Source organism: Orcinus orca, chromosome 20, assembly GCF_937001465.1.
Source record: "Orcinus orca chromosome 20, mOrcOrc1.1, whole genome shotgun sequence".
In the NCBI taxonomy this organism is placed as follows: Eukaryota; Metazoa; Chordata; class Mammalia; order Artiodactyla; family Delphinidae; genus Orcinus; species Orcinus orca.
Genome location: NC_064578.1, coordinates 5,374,278 through 5,393,022, shown reverse-complemented (window position 1 = coordinate 5,393,022; position 18,745 = coordinate 5,374,278). Strand labels below are relative to the sequence as shown.

The window sequence follows — 18,745 nt, the reverse complement described above, 5'->3', positions numbered from 1 at the left end:
GAGAGCTACATTTATAAGAGGTCCAAGTCTTTTCTTTTCTTTTCAGAAAGTCTGTGACATTCCAGAAGGGAACATGTTGTAGTTAGGCTGATGCTATAGTATTTCCCAACTGTCACTTGTGGCAGGGTGTCACATTATACATAAAGGCTCATGGTGTGTTTTATTATGTATTTTCATGTGTATTAGGAAAAATTTTAAATAAGCTCACCATTCCCCTGAATTCATGGATAATTTTGCCTTGGAGGAAAAGTGAAACATAACAATCTATGTACAGCAAAACTATTAAGTAAATAACATAGTTAGTAAAGAGGAATTTTAAAAATGTAAGGGAGGTCCATGAAAGAGCATTTAGCAAACAAGGGCACGGTAGGGTCAGCACACATTCTCAAGTCAGATCTAAGTTTGGATCCAGCTGGATCACAAACTAGCTTTTTTTTTTTTTTTAACATCTTTATTGGAGTATAATTGCTTTACAATGGTATGTTAGTTTCAGCTTCACAACAAAATGAATCAGTTATATATATACATATGTTCCCATATCTCTTCCCGCTTGCGTCTCCCTCCCTCCCACCCTCCCTATCCCACCCCTCCAGGCGGTCACAAAGCACCGAGCTGATCTCCCTGTGCTATGCGGCTGCTTCCCACTAGCTATCTACCTTACGTTTGGTAGTGTATGACCATAGACCAGGTCCCTAAATTTCTCTGAGTTTTGCTGCAGTGGGTATTTCTCCAGGTTGTTTTGAGCCAAATGAGGCAACACATAAAAAGCCCAGACATGTATTGGACACCAAATAAATGTTAGTTCCTTTCTTTCAAAAGGCAAGTAATCAGTTTAATGTACTTGGGTGTTGTTTACCGCTGTGGTTCTTGTTCATGAGTTAAGACTGCACAGAGTCAACTGGCCTTCGGTCCATGGAGCCTGGGACTGACGGTCAGCTCCTGTGTGCCAGGAATGGAGAGACAGGACAGATGGCCAAAGCTGAGGCCAAAACTTCGGACTCCAGTCTCTTAAAGAGGGATTGCCTCTTCTGAGGAGGGCTCTATGCAGTCAGCGATGAGTCAGGTGCCTGCTGTGTGCCGGGCACTGAATCTCAGCCTTGGGGATTTGCTGTTGGGCACGAACACCCACCCCACCTCTGTCTTGATGGGGCCGGAGAGGCAGACATTAGTTGAATTGTCACACAAATAAATAAGCAATTACATGTTATGGAAAGTGTTATAAAGGGTACCAGTGCCATGGGAATGTCAACCATGGACACCTGAGGCAGTCTGGAGCAGTAATGAAGGATCTTCTCTGCCAGTGATATCTGAGATCTGAAGGATGGATGGAGAGGGCTGACCAGATGGCAGGTGGGATGCTCATGTTGGCTAGGAGGGTTGCACATGAAGATACCTGTGCTGGGAAGGAATGGGCTGAGTTGGAAGAACTGAGGAAAGATTGGTGTAGCTGGGTAATGAGAAATAGAGGGGCTCTCTTGTGATGTGAAATGAGTTTGGAGAAGTGGGCTGGGGCCAGGTGATAAAAGAGACGTCACAGTAAAGGAATGTGCTGTTATCGTAAGAGGAATGAGAAACGATTGAGAGGTGTCCATTCTGGGGTGACATAAATAAATAAAAATTTTGAAAAGACCCCTTGGAAGTCTGTATTAGTCAGCCTTCTCCAGAGACACAGAAGCAGTGATTCTGTTAGAAGGAACTGACTCACACAATTATGGCGGCTGAGAAGTCCCAGGATCTTCCTGGGCCAGCTGGAGGCCCAGGGAACCTGGTGGTGTGATCCAGTACAAGTCCAAAGGCCTGAGAACCAGGGAGGCCGATGGTGTTTATTTCAGTCTGGGTCTGAAGGCCTGAGAAGCAAGACCATTGAGGGCAGCAAGGAATGGAGACCACTCAGGTGGGAAGACAAGGGCGAATCCCTCCTTCCTCTGCATCTTGTTCCATTCAGGCCCTCAGTGGATTGGCTGGTGCCCACCCCCACTGGGGAGAGCCATCTACTTTACTGAGTCCACAGACTCCAATGTTAATCTCATCCAGACACACCCAGAAATAACGTTTAATTTGAGCACCCCATGGCCAGTCAAGTCGACACATAAAACTAACCATCACAAACCCGTTAGAGAATAGATGACGGCAGGCAATATTAGTAGCAGGGGCACCCATTAGGTGCCTGTTGCAGTGGCCCAGGTGGGAAGTGTCAGAAACTAATCTCTGGAGGTGATGATGGATTTGGAGAGAAGAGGGTGGATTTAAGACAAATTCAGGAGACAGAACAAGCAGTGTAGACCCGACTCGTTGATGGAGTGGCTGGGGATAGAAGGCCTCACTTGGGGAAGAGGGTAGCTTCTGAGTTTCTGCTTTGATCCCTGGGAGAAGGACCACCCTCTGGGCAAAGTTTAGAGCGAAATGATTAGCATGAGACTGGATTTATCGAACTTTCTAGTTGCTCAAAACTCCTTGCCTCCAGAGGGAGGAGATATGGGGATATATGTATACGTATAGCTGATTCACTTTGTTATAAAGCAGAAACTAACACACCATTGTAAAGCAATTATACTCCAGTAAAGATGTTAAAAAAAAAATCCTTGCCTCCAATAATGACATTTTGGAATATTTTGATTAAATTATTTAAATATAAAATAGTTCTGCCTTCTCTAGCAAAGGCTGAATGAAGCTGCCCTTTGAAAACTGGGCAGTAGGCAGGAGGAGTTGGGTTAAAATTCACACCCCAAACAACCAAGGACCTGGCTTTATTTCAACCAAAGGCACCACATATCTTGGATCTGAATCCTAATCCCCCATGTTCTACAAGACTTGGCTAGCGTCGTAGGCCACAAGTAAGACAGAGGAACAGAATTCACATTTGCCAAATACGCGGATCTATCAGAACTGGGTGGGACAGACTCTAGATCCAGCTCAACATAATGGAAAGACAGACACTAAGGAGATACAGTTGATCAGGATGAAGGCCAAGTCAAGTTCTTGGCAATTTTGGGAGGACAAAAGGCCAGACCTTCATTATTACAAGAAATTGCTCCCAAAGCTTGATTTTTATTTTCTTCGTTTAGCAGTATTCTCATAGTAGCTTTAAAAATCAGCGTAAAAGCTCATTCTCTGTAAGATCTCCTTTGTGTGCAGATGTTCAAAGGCTCTCCCTATTTAATTTCTTCTTAGCTAAGGTACTCATGCATTATTTTATCTACCCCAGAAATCAAAGTGTGTGTGTGTGTGTGTGTGTGTGTGTGAATTTGTTAGTGAAAGGATGAAGTAGTGTTAAAGAAAAAGTGAAAAACAAATTCCTCTACCCATGTATACCTGGTTTCATGTTTGCTTACTACTTTCAAATTCTGTCCACATGTGTACATCACACATGTATAGTACACATGCTATTTTTTGTGTTTTCACACAGTATTCTAAGTAGATCAACAAAGTTGAATAATTATTTTATCTAATGGCTGTATTCTAGCATCTTGCTACAAACACATTCATTCAACTCATCTTTTTTGCCCTGGACATTTAGTGGACGCTGTAATTTCATTATTAGAAATAACACTGCAGAAAGTATTTCCATGTATGTAGTGCAACCTGTCTCAAATAGAACCCAGAGTGGTATCCAAATGGAACGAAGTATGTGAGTCCTTCATAGATTTGGTGAATTTTGCCATGCGACTTTCCAAAGGGTGAAACCAGTTTATAACACATTCAGGTGGGGTATAACAAACGTGTTTCTCTTTTCTTTTCCTAATTAGGGCTAGTTTTGACAACAGTATTGATGATAACAACAGTAGCAACAGTAGCAGCAGCTAATATTCTCGAGATGAGTTACATAACAGGCATTATATAAAGTGATCTAGAAACATTGTTTATAACAGTTTAAAATGTAAACTCTGGAGACTGACTTCACAGGGCCAAATCCAGACTCCACCACCTAACCTCTAATTGGCTTCATTCCCTCCTCAGAAATGGTTCATAGGGTCACTGTGAATATCAAGTGAGTTAATATAGTAGAGAGCCTCGGTAAGCCCTGGATAATGTTGGTTACCATTATCCCTAATAATGAGTGTTTTATGAACCCATTTTACAGATGATAAAACTGAGAGATTAAGTGTATGAGTTGAGGTCACATGACTAGTGAGAAGTTGTGCTGGGATTCCAATTGCAGAGACCATTTCCGAAGGATTCCAGCTACAGAGACCTTTTCTGACAGAAATACTCAACAGGGTCCCAATGCAGGGACCACCACTGATATCCAAGAAGTGTCACTGTGGCCCCTGAGTTAAATCGAGGAAGTATCAGGCGCGGAAATGAGAGCATAAAGTCTACATAGTTCACTGGAAAAGCCACGACATAATTCCTTGTTACCATGCAACAGTAAAGCTGGGTTTTCTATGCTATTTTCTTCAGCCTTGAGATCTGAAGGTAGTTCCATATGGAATTGTGAAATCCCTGCTAGATTATAAAGGCCTGCTGGGCAGGAGTCCCAAGGTCTCATTCAGGACCCCTGCAAGCACCTTCCTTGCCTCAGGAAGGTTCTCTATAAATACTTACTGCCCTGAATTTCTCCCAAATATTACCGTAAACACTTTCGGTTATTTCTTAATATACTCTGTTCATAACTGCTTAGTCAGTTCTTTTTATTAGCATAACATTCCTTTAAAGCATAATGATGTTGGAAAAACAGAAACAATGTAAGCATATTTTCTCAGCTGTGACTGATTGCTGGTGTTTAGTGTTTGCTCTTTTTTTTTTTTTACTTTGCAGATTTGATGAATTAATTGTAAATTTCCCAAGTGGGACTTAATATGAACTGATCTTTGTCTTTTATTCTGTAATGTTTAGTTTCTATTCTAGTGCTGGTGACTATCCATTGAGACCAACGTTTGAATATTGCCAAGGGCTCATAAAATTGCTGATACAACCTACTTTCTTTCTCCAGAGAACCCGACTTCAATTTCCATAATGAATGAATGCCTTCTTTCTCCCCCAATCTCTTTCCTCCAATAGCTACTCGTGGAGACCATTGATGTCAACGGTAGAACTCTCGAGGGGCCGGTCCCTCTGGAAGTCATCGTGATTGATCAGAATGACAACAGACCGATCTTTCAGGAAGGGCCTTACATTGGCCACGTCATGGAGGGATCACCTACAGGTATGTTAGGTTGGCTTACCGTTTGCATAATGGCTTGGGAAGTGGCATCCTCTGATCTTTGGGGATTCTGGAGACTGTTTTATTGCCTCTCTGACTTATTGTTGGTATGCATCAACACTGACATATTATTTCCCTGGATAGCGGCAAGAGCTAGAAAGCTGCAACTCAGAACATGACTGGCGTGTTGCAAACTAGGAAAATGTCTTCCCTTGTGCCCAAAGGTGATCCTTCAAGGAGCACCGACATCTCAGTCTCCCATGTGTGGCTGATGTCGGACACCATGTAAATATCTAGCTCACCCTTGTGAGGGCCCAAGGCTGAGCTTGTGGTATAGTGGAACTTTGAAGAAAATTAAGGTCCCCACTGCAAGCGCCTCAGTTATTTCTCTTCATAAGTGCCTTTTAATAAGAACCATTTGGGGAAAATGGGTAGGACTTTTTTTTCCCTTTCCTTAGAAGACATGGATAGAGAAAACTTTTCTCTTCGGTCAGAGGGCCAAAAGCAAGCATTTTATTTCTCTCTCTGGCAACACATGTACCTAGTGTTACAGAAATCACTCAAGGTTACTATGGAACTCCTGGTATCTTTTCCCCATGTTTAACCTTTCTATCACAGAAGGTTTCAGAATTGAGAGCTCCCTTTTCTGGCCCATAGCTACTAATTAAAGCATTCCATGACCAGCAGCAGAAGTCACTCCTGAGTATAATGCTTGAGAAAGTGAAGAGCAAAGTAGAAAAATCCCTATTTTAAATCTGGACTTTGATTTTAAGCTTTCAAATACATTTGAGTGAAAACATGCCACATGAAGAGTGTCAGTGTTGCTGTGTCTAGATTACGCCAAACAACTGCTGTAAGCAAAGGAGTCACTCCTCAGGCCGATGGGAGATGGAAGCTCAGGGGCTGCTTTAGCTGGTTCTTTTTCCCCCTTTACTGAATGGATGGGATGTATCAATAGCATGTAGATACGGGAGGCTCCGGAAGCATTGTCATGGCAACCTGCCTAGACTACCAGGTGAATAATTGTATGCAAGGTGCCTAAAAGCTCCCTTCAGCTTCGAGGAGCTGGGCCTCTGTGCACTTCATCAGTTAGATCCCCAGGGGCAGAAGCACCCTCTCCCTTCCGGGTTTTGAATGCATTCTGTAAAAAGGAGAGGGCCTTATGGGCAGCATCCTGGAGAGATGGAGAGCGGGCAGGTGAAGGTGGGTCAGGTCACTTCAGGGCAGACCTTCCCCATGGCTCCGCTCAGTGGGCTGCTTTTGATGCAGAGATGGTTTCTGGTGAGACACACCCTAGAATTGGGTTGGATGCTTACGGAAATGTTCTTAAACAAGCTGATGTGCAGAACAAGTTACGAGAACTGATAGGGAAAGCTGTTAAAGAGACTGGAGTTTGAGCAGAGCAGAAAAATGATTCCCAGTTTCCATCTGTGGTACCTGGGCCCTGAATGTGAGTGACTGGAACTCGAGATGGGCAGGAAGAGTGTTCTAAATGTAAATGACAGTGGTTACATCCGAGTCGGCTGTGAGCATGTATATGTCTTTGTATATTATGTGTGTATATGATTAGACGATGTCCAGTTTTTCTCCCCTTCTTTAAAGCTTGAGAAAGAAATTTCAAATTTTATTGCTTTATATACATATCGTATTTTCAAAGCAAAAGGGAATCTTTTATGCTTGTTGAATTTCTTAAAGCACAAAGCAGTTCGGTTAGGGTGGACACATACTCAGCAAAACATAAATCACCTCAAACTTCTATTTATGAGTGGTATTATCATATAAAAATACATAAAGGCTTGTATATCTGTATGGGGTAGTTTCTTCCAGCTATGCAGAATTTGGCCTGAGTCATTGTTTTCTTTCTCAGTACCCTCTGGGTTGGTCTATAAAGCAGAAATTGACATGGAGTCAGTCAAATTTGAGGTCAAAAATATGGAAATGTTGTGGAAAAGTTTTAGAGGAAAAAACACTTAGATTACTTAGCACCCTGTGGGAGAGCTCAGGCAGATGGCCCCCGAAGCGTCTGCGAGGACAGTGGGGAGCTGGGAAAGAAGGTGGGACCCATTTTCCAGTCCCCTCCCAACCTAAGCCCCTTGTAAGTCGTAACAACAAGCCCTGACAGGCTAGAGAAATGATCGCCTCTTCTGTTTCCACAATGTCCTTCTCGTTTGTGGCTTATGGAATCCTATGTGTTGTAGACCTTGTATCACATCCATTTCACAGAGGGGGATGCTGACCCCAGAAAGAGTTCATTGACTTTGCCCAGTTCACACGAATGACTGATGGGGGACAGTGTTCAGGACTCAACCTGCAGCATCAGCCTTCAAATCATGTGCTCTTTCAACTGACCCACAAACTTCACGGTGAAAATAGCCATTGAACGATCCCGACATTTAGGTGGGCACTTGTTGTGTGCCGACAGCTTTCTATCACTGTATCATTTCCTCCACTCTGCCCCGAGGCAGATGAGAAGACTGAACCTCAAAGGGGCCCGGGAACTTGTCCAAAGTCCCTCAGCTGGTGGACGAGCTAGAATCAGGGTCCGCGTCTGGCCTCAAGGCACAGGCTCTTTCTTGGGCACGTTCTCTCACACAGACTCTTTGCAGGCCCAGACTCTTTGATTTAGCTCCTGAGATAAAATAACCAGCTCTTCTGACCAAAGAGCCAGGCTCCTTGATTCATGTTTCATTTCATGTGAGCTGTTGCTCCGTCTCTAGGGTTAAACGATGTTAACATGGGAGCCCTTTTCATCACTCACATCACTTTTCTTCTGCATCCGCATAACCAGAGCCAGCTTCATGGGGTGGGACCTGCCCAGCCTCACAGAGCCCCGGACTCTGAAGGGCTCCACGCTTGGTTTAATGCTGTGTTGTCGCCATCTTAAAATTCTTAATAAATGTTCAACAAGGGGCCCTGCATTTTCATTTTGCCCTGAACCCCAAAAATTATGTAGCTGGTACTACACATAGCACTGTGGCCTAGAGCTGGGTTTGATGCTCTGCCAGGCTCCTTAACAAGGTGAGACCGTGGGCAGGTTACTGAACCTGCTAGAAGCCTCAGTCACCTTGTCTGTAGAAGGGGTGGGTGCAGAATAGTACCTACCCTAGAAAACTCTATGCAAGGAGTAAATTAGGCAATGTGCTTCACTTAATGCTTGGAATATAATAAGTGTTCAAGAAATGCCAGTGTATTGTTAATGCTCCAATTATTCTTATTATTCTGGCGGCCTATCCTTTAGGGAAGGCAAGGCAAAAAGACATGCAGTTTGTGTGAAGGAACATCCATCTCCCAACCAACCAAGCATCACTTCATGTTGCAGTGCACCCAGATGCCATCAGCACCAGGCATCATGGAGGAAGGTCACCCATATTTATCTGTATGTGCAGACAGGAGGCCATTTCTAGCTGCTCAGCACTAAACTCCAGGCTATTGTTTTGGGGAATCATTACTAGATGAAGGAAGATCAACAGAAAATAATAGTTTTTGAACTTTGCAGATTATGGACTGTTCCTTTTGTGGAGTTGCAAGGCATTGATTTATGGGACCCATGCCCAGGCCCTGGCTGCTCCTCAAAGAAAACGAGAGCTCCGTGTGAGTGTGATGTTTTCTGAATGCCCAGTGCATGCTAAGAGCTCACGAGTAGGGGGTAGGTAGAGGCTGGGACCCTTGACGCTCCTGGAGGACACACACACCAGGGCCCCGCAGTGCCTGCTGGCACCACCTCCCCAGTGTTTTTTGCCACTGGTGGTCCTCTGGGCACCATTGAGAAGGGCTATCCGTGAGGAATGGTGTGCAGGGCTTCCAGAAACAGACCCTAATATGAGGACTGAGGGCGGGTGGTTTACCTGCCAGGCACAGGATCGTGAGTGGGGAGAGCTGCAGGAAAGGGAAGCCGGCCAATTTCAGGTGCCGCGTTAAGCCAGCTACCAGCGCAGGCAGTCCTGAGCTTGATCCCTTAGGGAGAGAGGGCTCTGGGAAATGACGTAAAACACACACATTGGAGTTAGCCCAGCTCAGGATCCAGGGAGCTGGGCTATCCAGCCCGTAAGCCCGGCAGACATCCATTAAGAGCTCTCCCCAGAGGGGCTTTAATTAATTCCCAGGCCCTTTCGGTCAGCTGGGGCCACAAGCAGGGTTTCAGCAAGCTGGGTTCCAGAAGCTCAGGGGCAACCTTCCAACAAGATACAGGAGCTGGCTGTTGCTTCCATGCTGTTGCTTCCATGCTGTTGGCCACCCTGCCTGTCAGCAGGGGCAGCTGGGAGAAGGTAGCCCACCACCCAGACAGGTGCGGCAGCTTGAGATACATCAGGGGAGGGAGGTAATGGGGGAAATATCATAGTCCTCAAACTACATAACTGAGAAAGGTGAATGTCACGTTGACCTTTCTCTTTAGAGAGAAGACAGGACCACAGGACCTAGAGGTGTGTGTTCTGAGTCCTGAGAGATACCCATTGCTTAGCTGTGTGCTGACACTTCTTGAGGCTATTGAATAGAGGCAGGGATTAGCAGCGAAATCCTCGTCTTCTAACTTCTGAGAACCTGAGGACCCGTACCCTCTCTTGCTCCCTTTATTTTTTTTCCATCCAGTATTTTTACTGAGCATGTACTCTGTGCCAGCAGTATTCTAAGCTCTGAGGGTCCAGCTGTGGACCTGCCAGATGCTGCTCATTCCCTCCTGGTCTGCAGAGCCAAGCAGGGAGACAAGCAACAGATAAATCAGAACTGAAATTGGTGGGCAAGGCAGTGTAGCCATAGGGACCCCTCATCCTAGGAGGGAGGGAAGCCAGCCTCCCTGAAGAGGTGATATGAGGAGAGTAGGGGGCTTTGTCTTTTATTTTATCTCTGGGATCCACCTGACTTTCTGTTCTTCAAGTCTCAGTTACTTTAATTTTTTTTTTTTTTTTTTTTTTTTTGCGGTACACGGGCCTCTCACTGTTGTGGCCTCTCCCTTTATGGAGCACAGGCTCCGGACGTGCAGGCTCAGCAGCCATGGCTCCCGGGCCCAGCTGCTCCGTGGCATGTGGGATCCTCCCGGACTGGGGCACGAACCCGTGTCCCCTGCATCGGCAGGCGGACTCTCAACCACTGCGCCACCAGGGAAGCCCAGTTACTTTAATTTTTAAACAAGTCCTACCATGGCAGACATGAGGGAAGCAGCCAATCAAGTGGTCTTTGGGACAAATGGCTGTCCCAGGAGCTCAGCTTTGCTCGGCAGTTGGTATTTTCTAAAACAGCTTGAGCCAAATAAAGATGGTTTTGATATTCGAGAGTTGGTATTTGAGACCTAGCTCAGCATGAATTCTCAGTTTATTGGTATGACCTGGTGGTAGAGTCCCTTTTCTGGTCACCTGTTTACTTGTTGCAGTAATTGCATGTGGCCTTTTGGTCCACCAGCTCTCCGGTTTTCCTCTGCTGGTGTTTAGACTTTCACATCAAAGGTTCTTCCATTTTCAGCTATTCCAACCAGTCCTGTGAGCTTCTGGAATAGTGGCCATGGGGCTATTTTTTTTCTTAAGTAGATAAATTTCTTTTAATAATGAGACTCCACTTTCTTCCCGAGCTTTTTTAAAGTAAAATTACCCTCCAGTCTCACCATCCGGAGGAGACCACAGTTGTCACCTCAGGGAGCATGGTTCTAGGACTCTCCCTGGGCACCTCCACACTCAGGGATGCACGCGCACACACAGTTTCACAGAAATGGAGCTGTGCGAGCTCTTCTCTAGCTCACTTTCTTCGCCCTGCAGCGTCCTATGGACGTTTTTGTAAATCATCAAATATCAAGCGACATCATTGTTTTAAACAGCTAGCATCAGGATCTACCAACATCTAGTCAGCCAATCCCCTGTTGACTTAAGTTGTTTTCACTTTTCCCTACTTACAATCAATTCTGGAGGGGAGAGCACGTCTCTTTCTACTTGTGTGACAATTTCTTTAGGGTAAATACATGCAAGTGGAATTGATAGGATAAATGATATGCTTATTACATTTTGATGTATATTGGGGTGACACTTGTAATCAGAGGATTCTATTTGTATCTTGGCTAAACTCATGCATGAAGATACAATAGTCTTTCCGCTCACATATGAGCACACTGATGGACATTTATTTATATTTCTGGATTATACCCAATATCTCTAAGGCTTGTGGTCACTTCACTAACTGTGTCTGTAGGCTGTGAACGGCCTTGCTCTAAACTTCTCCCCGGATTCCCTGGCCGAGGAAGAGGACTGAAATTGTTGATTCTGACCCCTCCCCTGGAGTCATCATTGGAGTCTTAGGGGAGGGAAGTTGCCTAGGAACAGATGTCATTAACAGGCTGCAGTGTCATTCAGATTGAATTATGATGCAAATCACTCCAGTGCAGTTGACCATAAAACAAAATTTATGAAGGAGTTGCATAAGCTAATCAGAGACACCTTCCCAAAAGGAAAGTTCCAGAAAATAAAGAGTATCAAAAGTGTTGAGTTATCTGGACTTTGCTACCTACTCAAGAAACTGAGTGTCCACCAAGTTGCTTCTAACCATGTCTGGGGTCCCCAAGTGATGTCTTACAGGGGCTCTAAACCAAGCCTATCCACAACCTTGTCGTAGCCACTATTATTTTCCCTCCTTTATACCCCAGCCCCTCCCTGATGGGCACTATTGTGCATGTTGTTGCTGGTCCACTGGTGCCTTGGAGATACCACGGGGCTTGCTGAGACAGGGGAGGACGTCCAGAGCCCTATATTCTGTTCAAAGGATACCCAACCAGTAAAACTGTGTGTCGCATCTTAAATGTGGGGAACTTTGAAAACAGCTCTTCTCATTTTTGTTTGTAGCCCTCTCTCCACCTAAATTCATGTATGAGTCAGTGGGGCTAGAGACCAATTCAGGAAACAAACACCACATTGTTTTTGAATCACTCTTCTCTCTAACCATGAAATCTTTGTTCCTTATGTGTCTGTCTCCCCTCTGCCCATCACCCACCCTTATATTCATTCATGTCAGATCTTCGAGGCACTGAGGATAACCCAGTGACCTGGAGAGATATGGCTTCTGTGCTCATGGAGGTTACTTCCTCATAAAAATAAATACTTGATAGCCCTGACCCACTAATTTGCTGGGTATATTTTAGTCTCAGACTGGGAGTCATCCTTCCATCCCTCCCCATTTGGGAGAGAGAAGGATTTATGACATCAACCATGGAAAAATAAAATAAAAATTTATTAATTAACTTAATTAAAATAACATAATAGTTTAAAGTGAAGGGAAGGTAAAGAGGCATTGGTAGCCTCAGAAGCTTAGTGATCATTCTACAACATTTTGAAAGAATAAATCTGATGGGGATTTCCAGTCAAAATGGAAATGAGGTGACAGTTGAGCAGCTACAAAATAAATATGAAAACGTCCTTGAGTTGTTAACAGCACTGAGCACAGTGGACTGCAATGCCACTGAAATCCATCCCTGATCCCTGAGGATGCACTCTGAACAGCCCAGGAATTCTTAGTGTTATAGATGAATACAACAGAGTGGCAGGTCCACAATGGCATTAAACAATTATAATTTTAGGGAAACACTTATTTCAAATCAATTCCTGATGACACTTCATTCAGCAAAATCGCTTAAAGAAAATTTATTGGGCAGGGTCTATGAGCCAGCTAGTGTTCTAGGTGCTGGAGATGCAGCGGTGTCCAAGACCAGTTAGCTCTCCGCTCTTAAGGCATTTGCACTGTAGTGGGAAGAGAAAGATAATTAACAATGAATGGAATAAACAAGGTAATTTAAGACCTTTGGATAAAATAGAACAAGGTGTTGTGATAGAATGACAATGAGGTCAAGGAAGATCTCTCCAAAGAGGTGACATTTAAGCTGAGACCAGTGAGAATGCAGGAGCCACAGTGTCAAGGGGCCAAGCAAGGACATTCCAGGCAGAGGGATCAGAAAGTGTGAAGGTCTGAGGCAGGAATGAAGATGGTGGGACAGAGAGGTGGCCATTGTGGTGGGAGAATGTCAGCGAGAAGGGCACCTGGTGAGTTCCAGCAGAAGTCAGCAAACTGTGGGCCATGGGCCTAATCTATCCTGCTGCCTGTTTCTTTTTAATAAAGATAATAAAGTTTTATTGGATTACAGCCATGCACATTCATCTAAGCATTGACTATGGCTGTTTTTACATGATGCTCTTAGAGTTGGGTAGTTGGGACAGAGACTCAATGTCCCACAAAGCCAAAAATATATACTACCTAGATATATATGTATTTAAAATTTATAAAATATATATTTATATATAAATACCTATATATAAACTATCTAAATATATTTTTAATATATGTTAAATATTTAAAATATTAAATATAAATATATAAATATATAAATACATAAATATATAAATATATATATATATATATATATATATATATATATATCTCCTTTACCTAGCCCTTTACAGAAAAAGTTTACAGACCCCTGAGTTAGAGCTCTGTAAGTTTTGATTACATTTTGAATTTAGTAGAAATCCCTTGGGTAGTTTTAAGCAGGAGAGTGGTAAAGTCTGATTTTACTGTTAAAATATGACTTGTGCTACTCAGTGGAGAACAGAAGTAGGGCAACCAGGAGATGTCAGCACTCCAGGCACGAGAGGTCTGTGGCCTGGACCGGGGTGGGAACAACGGAGGTGACTAGAAGAGGTCATGTAAGATTTTTGCGATGAGCCCCTGATGAATGGGGGAATACTGAATATTGACTCATTTTATGGTGCCGGATTATTGCAACCAATGCCATCTATTTGGAATTATGGTAATACTGTAAACCTTAATAGGTTTATAAATTTTCCTCAAGTATAAACTGGATTTTACCTTCGGTTTTCTTTCTACGGCATAAGCTTAAGGCCAGGGGACCAGACTGTCTTTTCATCCTCAATTGTCAGCATTTAGCACAGTTCCAGGCACATGGTAGCCCCTCAATAAATTCCATCAATGAACAGGTAGCCCCAAATGGCAGAAAATATGAATCACAATAAACTTCCCTTTTAATTTGATTTTTAAACAAATGCTGTCTTTATTGGCAATTTATTCCTCTTCTAACAAATATCTCTGGAGTGCGAGTTCGGTACCAGATACGCTGATGCTCAGTAAGGATGGGGTCAGGGAGGGATGCATAAAACAAACACGGACCCTGACTCGGAGGAGCTTGCAGAGGAGTGAGGAAGGGAGGTGAAAAACACATCCTGAGCCCGCGACAGTGCTGCTTGGGGAAGCCAGGGGCCGCGGGAGCATCTCTCTAGGACCAGGGCAGGGAGGCGGTGCCAGCCCCCCAGGAAAGAAGCCGGGGTAACCACCTGCATAATGTTTCTCGTACTGGACTCTGGTCTAGGTTCTACGCCTATACCTTAATGCAATCCTTACAATGCTTTTACGGTCGAGGAAACACAGGCTCAGGGAGGTTAGGTTACTTCCCCAAAGTCACACAGTTGGTGGGCGATAAAGCTGGGATTCAAATTCAGCCTAACTCCCGTGCCCTTTCATTTCCTCTCAACTACAGCACCCACTGTCCTTGTACCACTTCACCCATGAAAATACTAAGATCAATTCAAATCTGCCACCCTAGGGAGCATTTCCTTGTATGCATATGTGTGAGTGTGTATGTATTTGTGTGCGTGCACATGTATACATGCCTGTGTACGCATGCATGTACGTGTGCGTGTCGCATTTGCCTTCTCAAATACAGCCAGATCCTCCCCCTAGCGTTTGTCCAGGAGACACTCAGGAAGAACTCTTCTCCAGTATTCATGAGGCATGCTGGCCATCAATCGAGACAGTCCACAGATGTCAGTTAGAAAAGATTTGTAATCAGCAGAAAGATTGATAAACCAGCTTTCACTGCAGCACCGTTGCACTAAGAATCCTGTCCCTTCTGAGGGCAGAGTCTAGGACGGCTGCTTCCATCCATCTATACAAATACCTTTGAGTCACTTCACCTTAATATATGAACAGTAGACTAAAAGAAGCCCTGAGTAATTTAGGTATAGAACCACCTCCCTTCTTAAGTAAATGGAAGAGATTCAATATTCTGAGTTCAATGGGAAGAGGGCATATAAAATCCCTTTTAAGTATATGTTCTTATAAAATATAGGTCATGAATTGAGTTTTCCAGTATCAAAGAAAAAAATTTAATAGACTTACAGCTTTCTTGCTTTAATTATGGCTGCATTTTTAAAAATCAATCATAGTACCCAAAGCTATTTCATTATTCAGAAGCCTGGCTATTTTCAAATATTTCTTTAAAGTTTGGTTTGGGGAATTTCAGTGTTTTCTTCTTGTTCGTTTTTTGTTTTTTTCACTTCTGTTTAGTGTGCCACAGTTTTTTTCTGTGATGTTCCTGGTTTATAGTGGGCTGCTAACAGGGACACTCGATTCATGGGGAGGGCAGGCCAGGGCTCATGTTTCTGCAGTTGGCTTCTGTATCTTCAGGAAAGGTCACTTTTCAGAATGATGGAGGACCTCACGGTTCTCTTCCCTTGGCCGTCAAAATCAGGCACAATGAGGGGCTTGCCGTCTGTTCCTCTGCTTCTATTCTCAATTCTGCAACTTCACCCTCTGTCTTGCTGGGCAGGTTCCATGTTCATTGGCTCACACCAAAGTCATAAGCCAGGGTTACAGGTGATGACTTGAATAGTAACGTAGACATGCAGAATTAAGTTAATCTGGTTTTCTGCATGTAACACATCGTTTGAAAATGCCTGGGTGGATTTCTGCTAGTTTGGAAAAGTAGGTTTGACATGGTTTAACATGAAATGTTGACCCATGCCACTAAGACATAACCCAAGAGACCCATGCTGCTGCTGTCAAAGAAACATGTTCTGTGAATGCAGACATCACAGAAAGAGTAATCGTTCAGCTGAGGATGATTTGCCCTCCTCCCCAGGCACGCTGGGTGTCACACTGGGGGAGGGGAGAGTGCAACTGGCACCTCATGGGTAGAGGCCAAGGTTGCTGCTAAACACCCTACAATACACAGGATGGCCCCCACAGCCCAAGGTTATTTGGCTCAAAAATATCAATAGTGCCAAGGTTAAGAAACCCTTCCCTAGATGGAGAAAATGAAGAGTATTGGTTATGAGGCCCAAATCTAAAGTCTGGAGGGGAGATGCTACAGAGTGTCGGCCCTGGTCGGTACCAATTTGTGGTGAGCTCGGGTATGAGTGATGGCCAGAACCTCCTCCTCTAAGGATGCCCAGTTAGCACGTAGCTCAAGTTGCTAGTGAGTGCCTGTGGGGAGGAGTGGTGCCGGGCCCTGCGTTCCCTGTGGTAAGGGGTTCCTCTGCAGCACCTCACTGACTCACCCCACGAGTCCTGAGAGGGAGATACAGTGAGCATCTCCATGTCTCCAAAGAGGACATTGAACCTTAAAGTTAGAAACCAGTCTTTCCAGGAGAGCAGAGACCTCTTCCCTCAGTATCCGTTCTGGTCTCTTCTTTTTTTTTTTTTTTTTCTTTTTTTTTTTGTGGTACGCGGGCCTCTCACTGTTGTGGCCTCTCCTGTTGCAGAGCACAGGCTCCGGACGTGCAGGCTCAGCGGCCATGGCCCATGGGCCCAGCTGCTCCGCGGCATGTGGGATCTTCCCAGACCGGGGCACAAACCCGTGTCCCCTGCATTGGCAGGCGGACTCTCAAGCACTGCGCCACCAGGGAAGCCCCGTTCTGGTCTCTTTTAGTAACAGACCCCAACGTACGCCACTACAGTGGCAGTGTGTCCATATAAAAACTCTGTTGTCCAGCCTCCCTTGCAGCTAGATGTGGCCATGTGACAAATACCAGCCAGTGAGCTGTAAACAGTGTTGTGTTGGATTTCTGGGATGAGTTGGGAGCGAGGTCACCTGGGGAGAGTGCCCTTCTGTCCTCCCTCCTACCACCCATTTCTTATTGCTGCCTGGAATGAGGATATGATGGCTAGAACTCGTGCAGCCACTGTGCTTTGTAAGGTGGCTTTGAGAATGGAAACCATGTCCTAGGGAGGTGTACAAAGACAGAGATTGGATTCTGTTGCTTGCGGAATATCATGTTAGCCCTGGGCTGCATCTCCAGAATTATTTTACATAAGACGATAACGGACTTCTGTCTTATTAAACTCACTGTTACATTGGGTTCTCTGTATTTGTTGCCAAACCTAATAACAGCTGACATATGCGGTGTCACTCAAACAGTAAGAATGATAACCCAGACCATTTGACTCCAAGCCATGCTTAACTGCTGTGCTGTGCTGCTCAGGACATTCAGAGCCACTTATGCCTCTGTATGCATTTCATGCCACCAGTTTTTGTATGGTAATCAGAAAATTGAGCCTTTACTGGAACAAAAATGGTCTTTGTCTCCTCTGTTATCTTAGAGTTCTTTCCAGAAAGCATCCTGAAGTCTGTTTGTCATTAGATATTTTTATTAGGTTAAAAACATACTTAATGCCTTGTGATGGCAACTTTCTAGGCACAGAAGTTTCGATTCCCTCCTGTCAGCAATTCCAGGTCATAGTCCAGTAGTGATTACCTGAAAATACTCCAGTAATGCACGTCGTCATGTGGCTGCCATTTACGTCAGTGTGCTGACCTCCTGTCCAATCCCAAGGACTAGTGAGGGAGGGGAAAGGTACCGGGAATGTTAAGACGGCCCTAGAAGGTTTTCAGAGAATATTAATTTTTTTCCTTGCCCGTGGAAATGCATCGTAAGGATGTGCCCGTCAGTCATCAGGAAGATCAATATGTTCTGACAAGAGCACAGCATGAGGGTTGAGACCACTGGCTCCTGTGTCCAAAAGACTTGGTTTTCAGTTACATTTCCACTACTGATTGCGAGACCTTGAACATGTTGTCTTACCTTCTGAGCTTTGGGTAACTCCTCTGCAAAATGAGGGTAACAATAATGCCTCCAAAGGGAAGGTGGGAGGTTCACTGAGAAAGTGGATGTCAAGCGTTGAGCACGTTGCCTAACAAAATACTACGCGTGCTGGAAATATATTAGTAGCTACTGACCAATTTTTTTCTAAAATGACAATAGATTCAGGAGGGTCACAGTGCTGTCACCTCGCATCTTGCAGAGGAGGGAGGAACTCTGCCAACCACCAAAGCCGGGAATTCCAGTCCTGGCTCCTTCTCTTATCAGCTGTGTGAATTTGAGCCTTTAGTTCCTCGTTTTGAATGGACGATCATCCGCTGCAGCAGCGTTTTGTATGAGTTTGAATTAGACAAACTGAAATGCTGCAATATGGAAATATTAACAAAATCTCATTTGTCCACAAATTTAGAAATGATGTGATCTCCCAAATTTGAAGCATTTGCCAAGAATTAAATACTTTTCAAAGTGACTGGCAGGGTTTAGTATAAACCTCAATGAAATCAGTTCACATCCCATACGATTCACTGATTCACCCGTTTCAAGTGTAATATTCAGTGGTTTTTAGTATAGTCACAGAACTGTGCAATTACCACCACAGTCAATTTTAGAACACTTCCACCATCCCTAAAGGAAACGCTGTTTTCATTAGAAGTCATTTCCCATTCCCCCCCCGCAAATCCACCAACCCTGCGAAACCACAAATCTACTTTCTGAAGAGTATGATTTGTCTGTTCTGGACATT

The 18,745-nt window shown here is 44.3% G+C and overlaps 1 protein-coding gene across 1 annotated transcript in view; it reads left to right on the top strand.

Moving 5' to 3' along the window:
- The window catches only part of CDH13 (cadherin 13), a 999,893-nt gene that overhangs the window by 626,584 nt on the left and 354,564 nt on the right, over window positions 1–18,745 (top strand). The window contains exon 6 of the mRNA XM_004280100.4: window positions 5,002–5,146. Within this exon, the coding sequence (XP_004280148.1) occupies window positions 5,002–5,146 (145 nt within the window). The remainder of the gene's footprint in view (window positions 1–5,001; window positions 5,147–18,745) is intronic.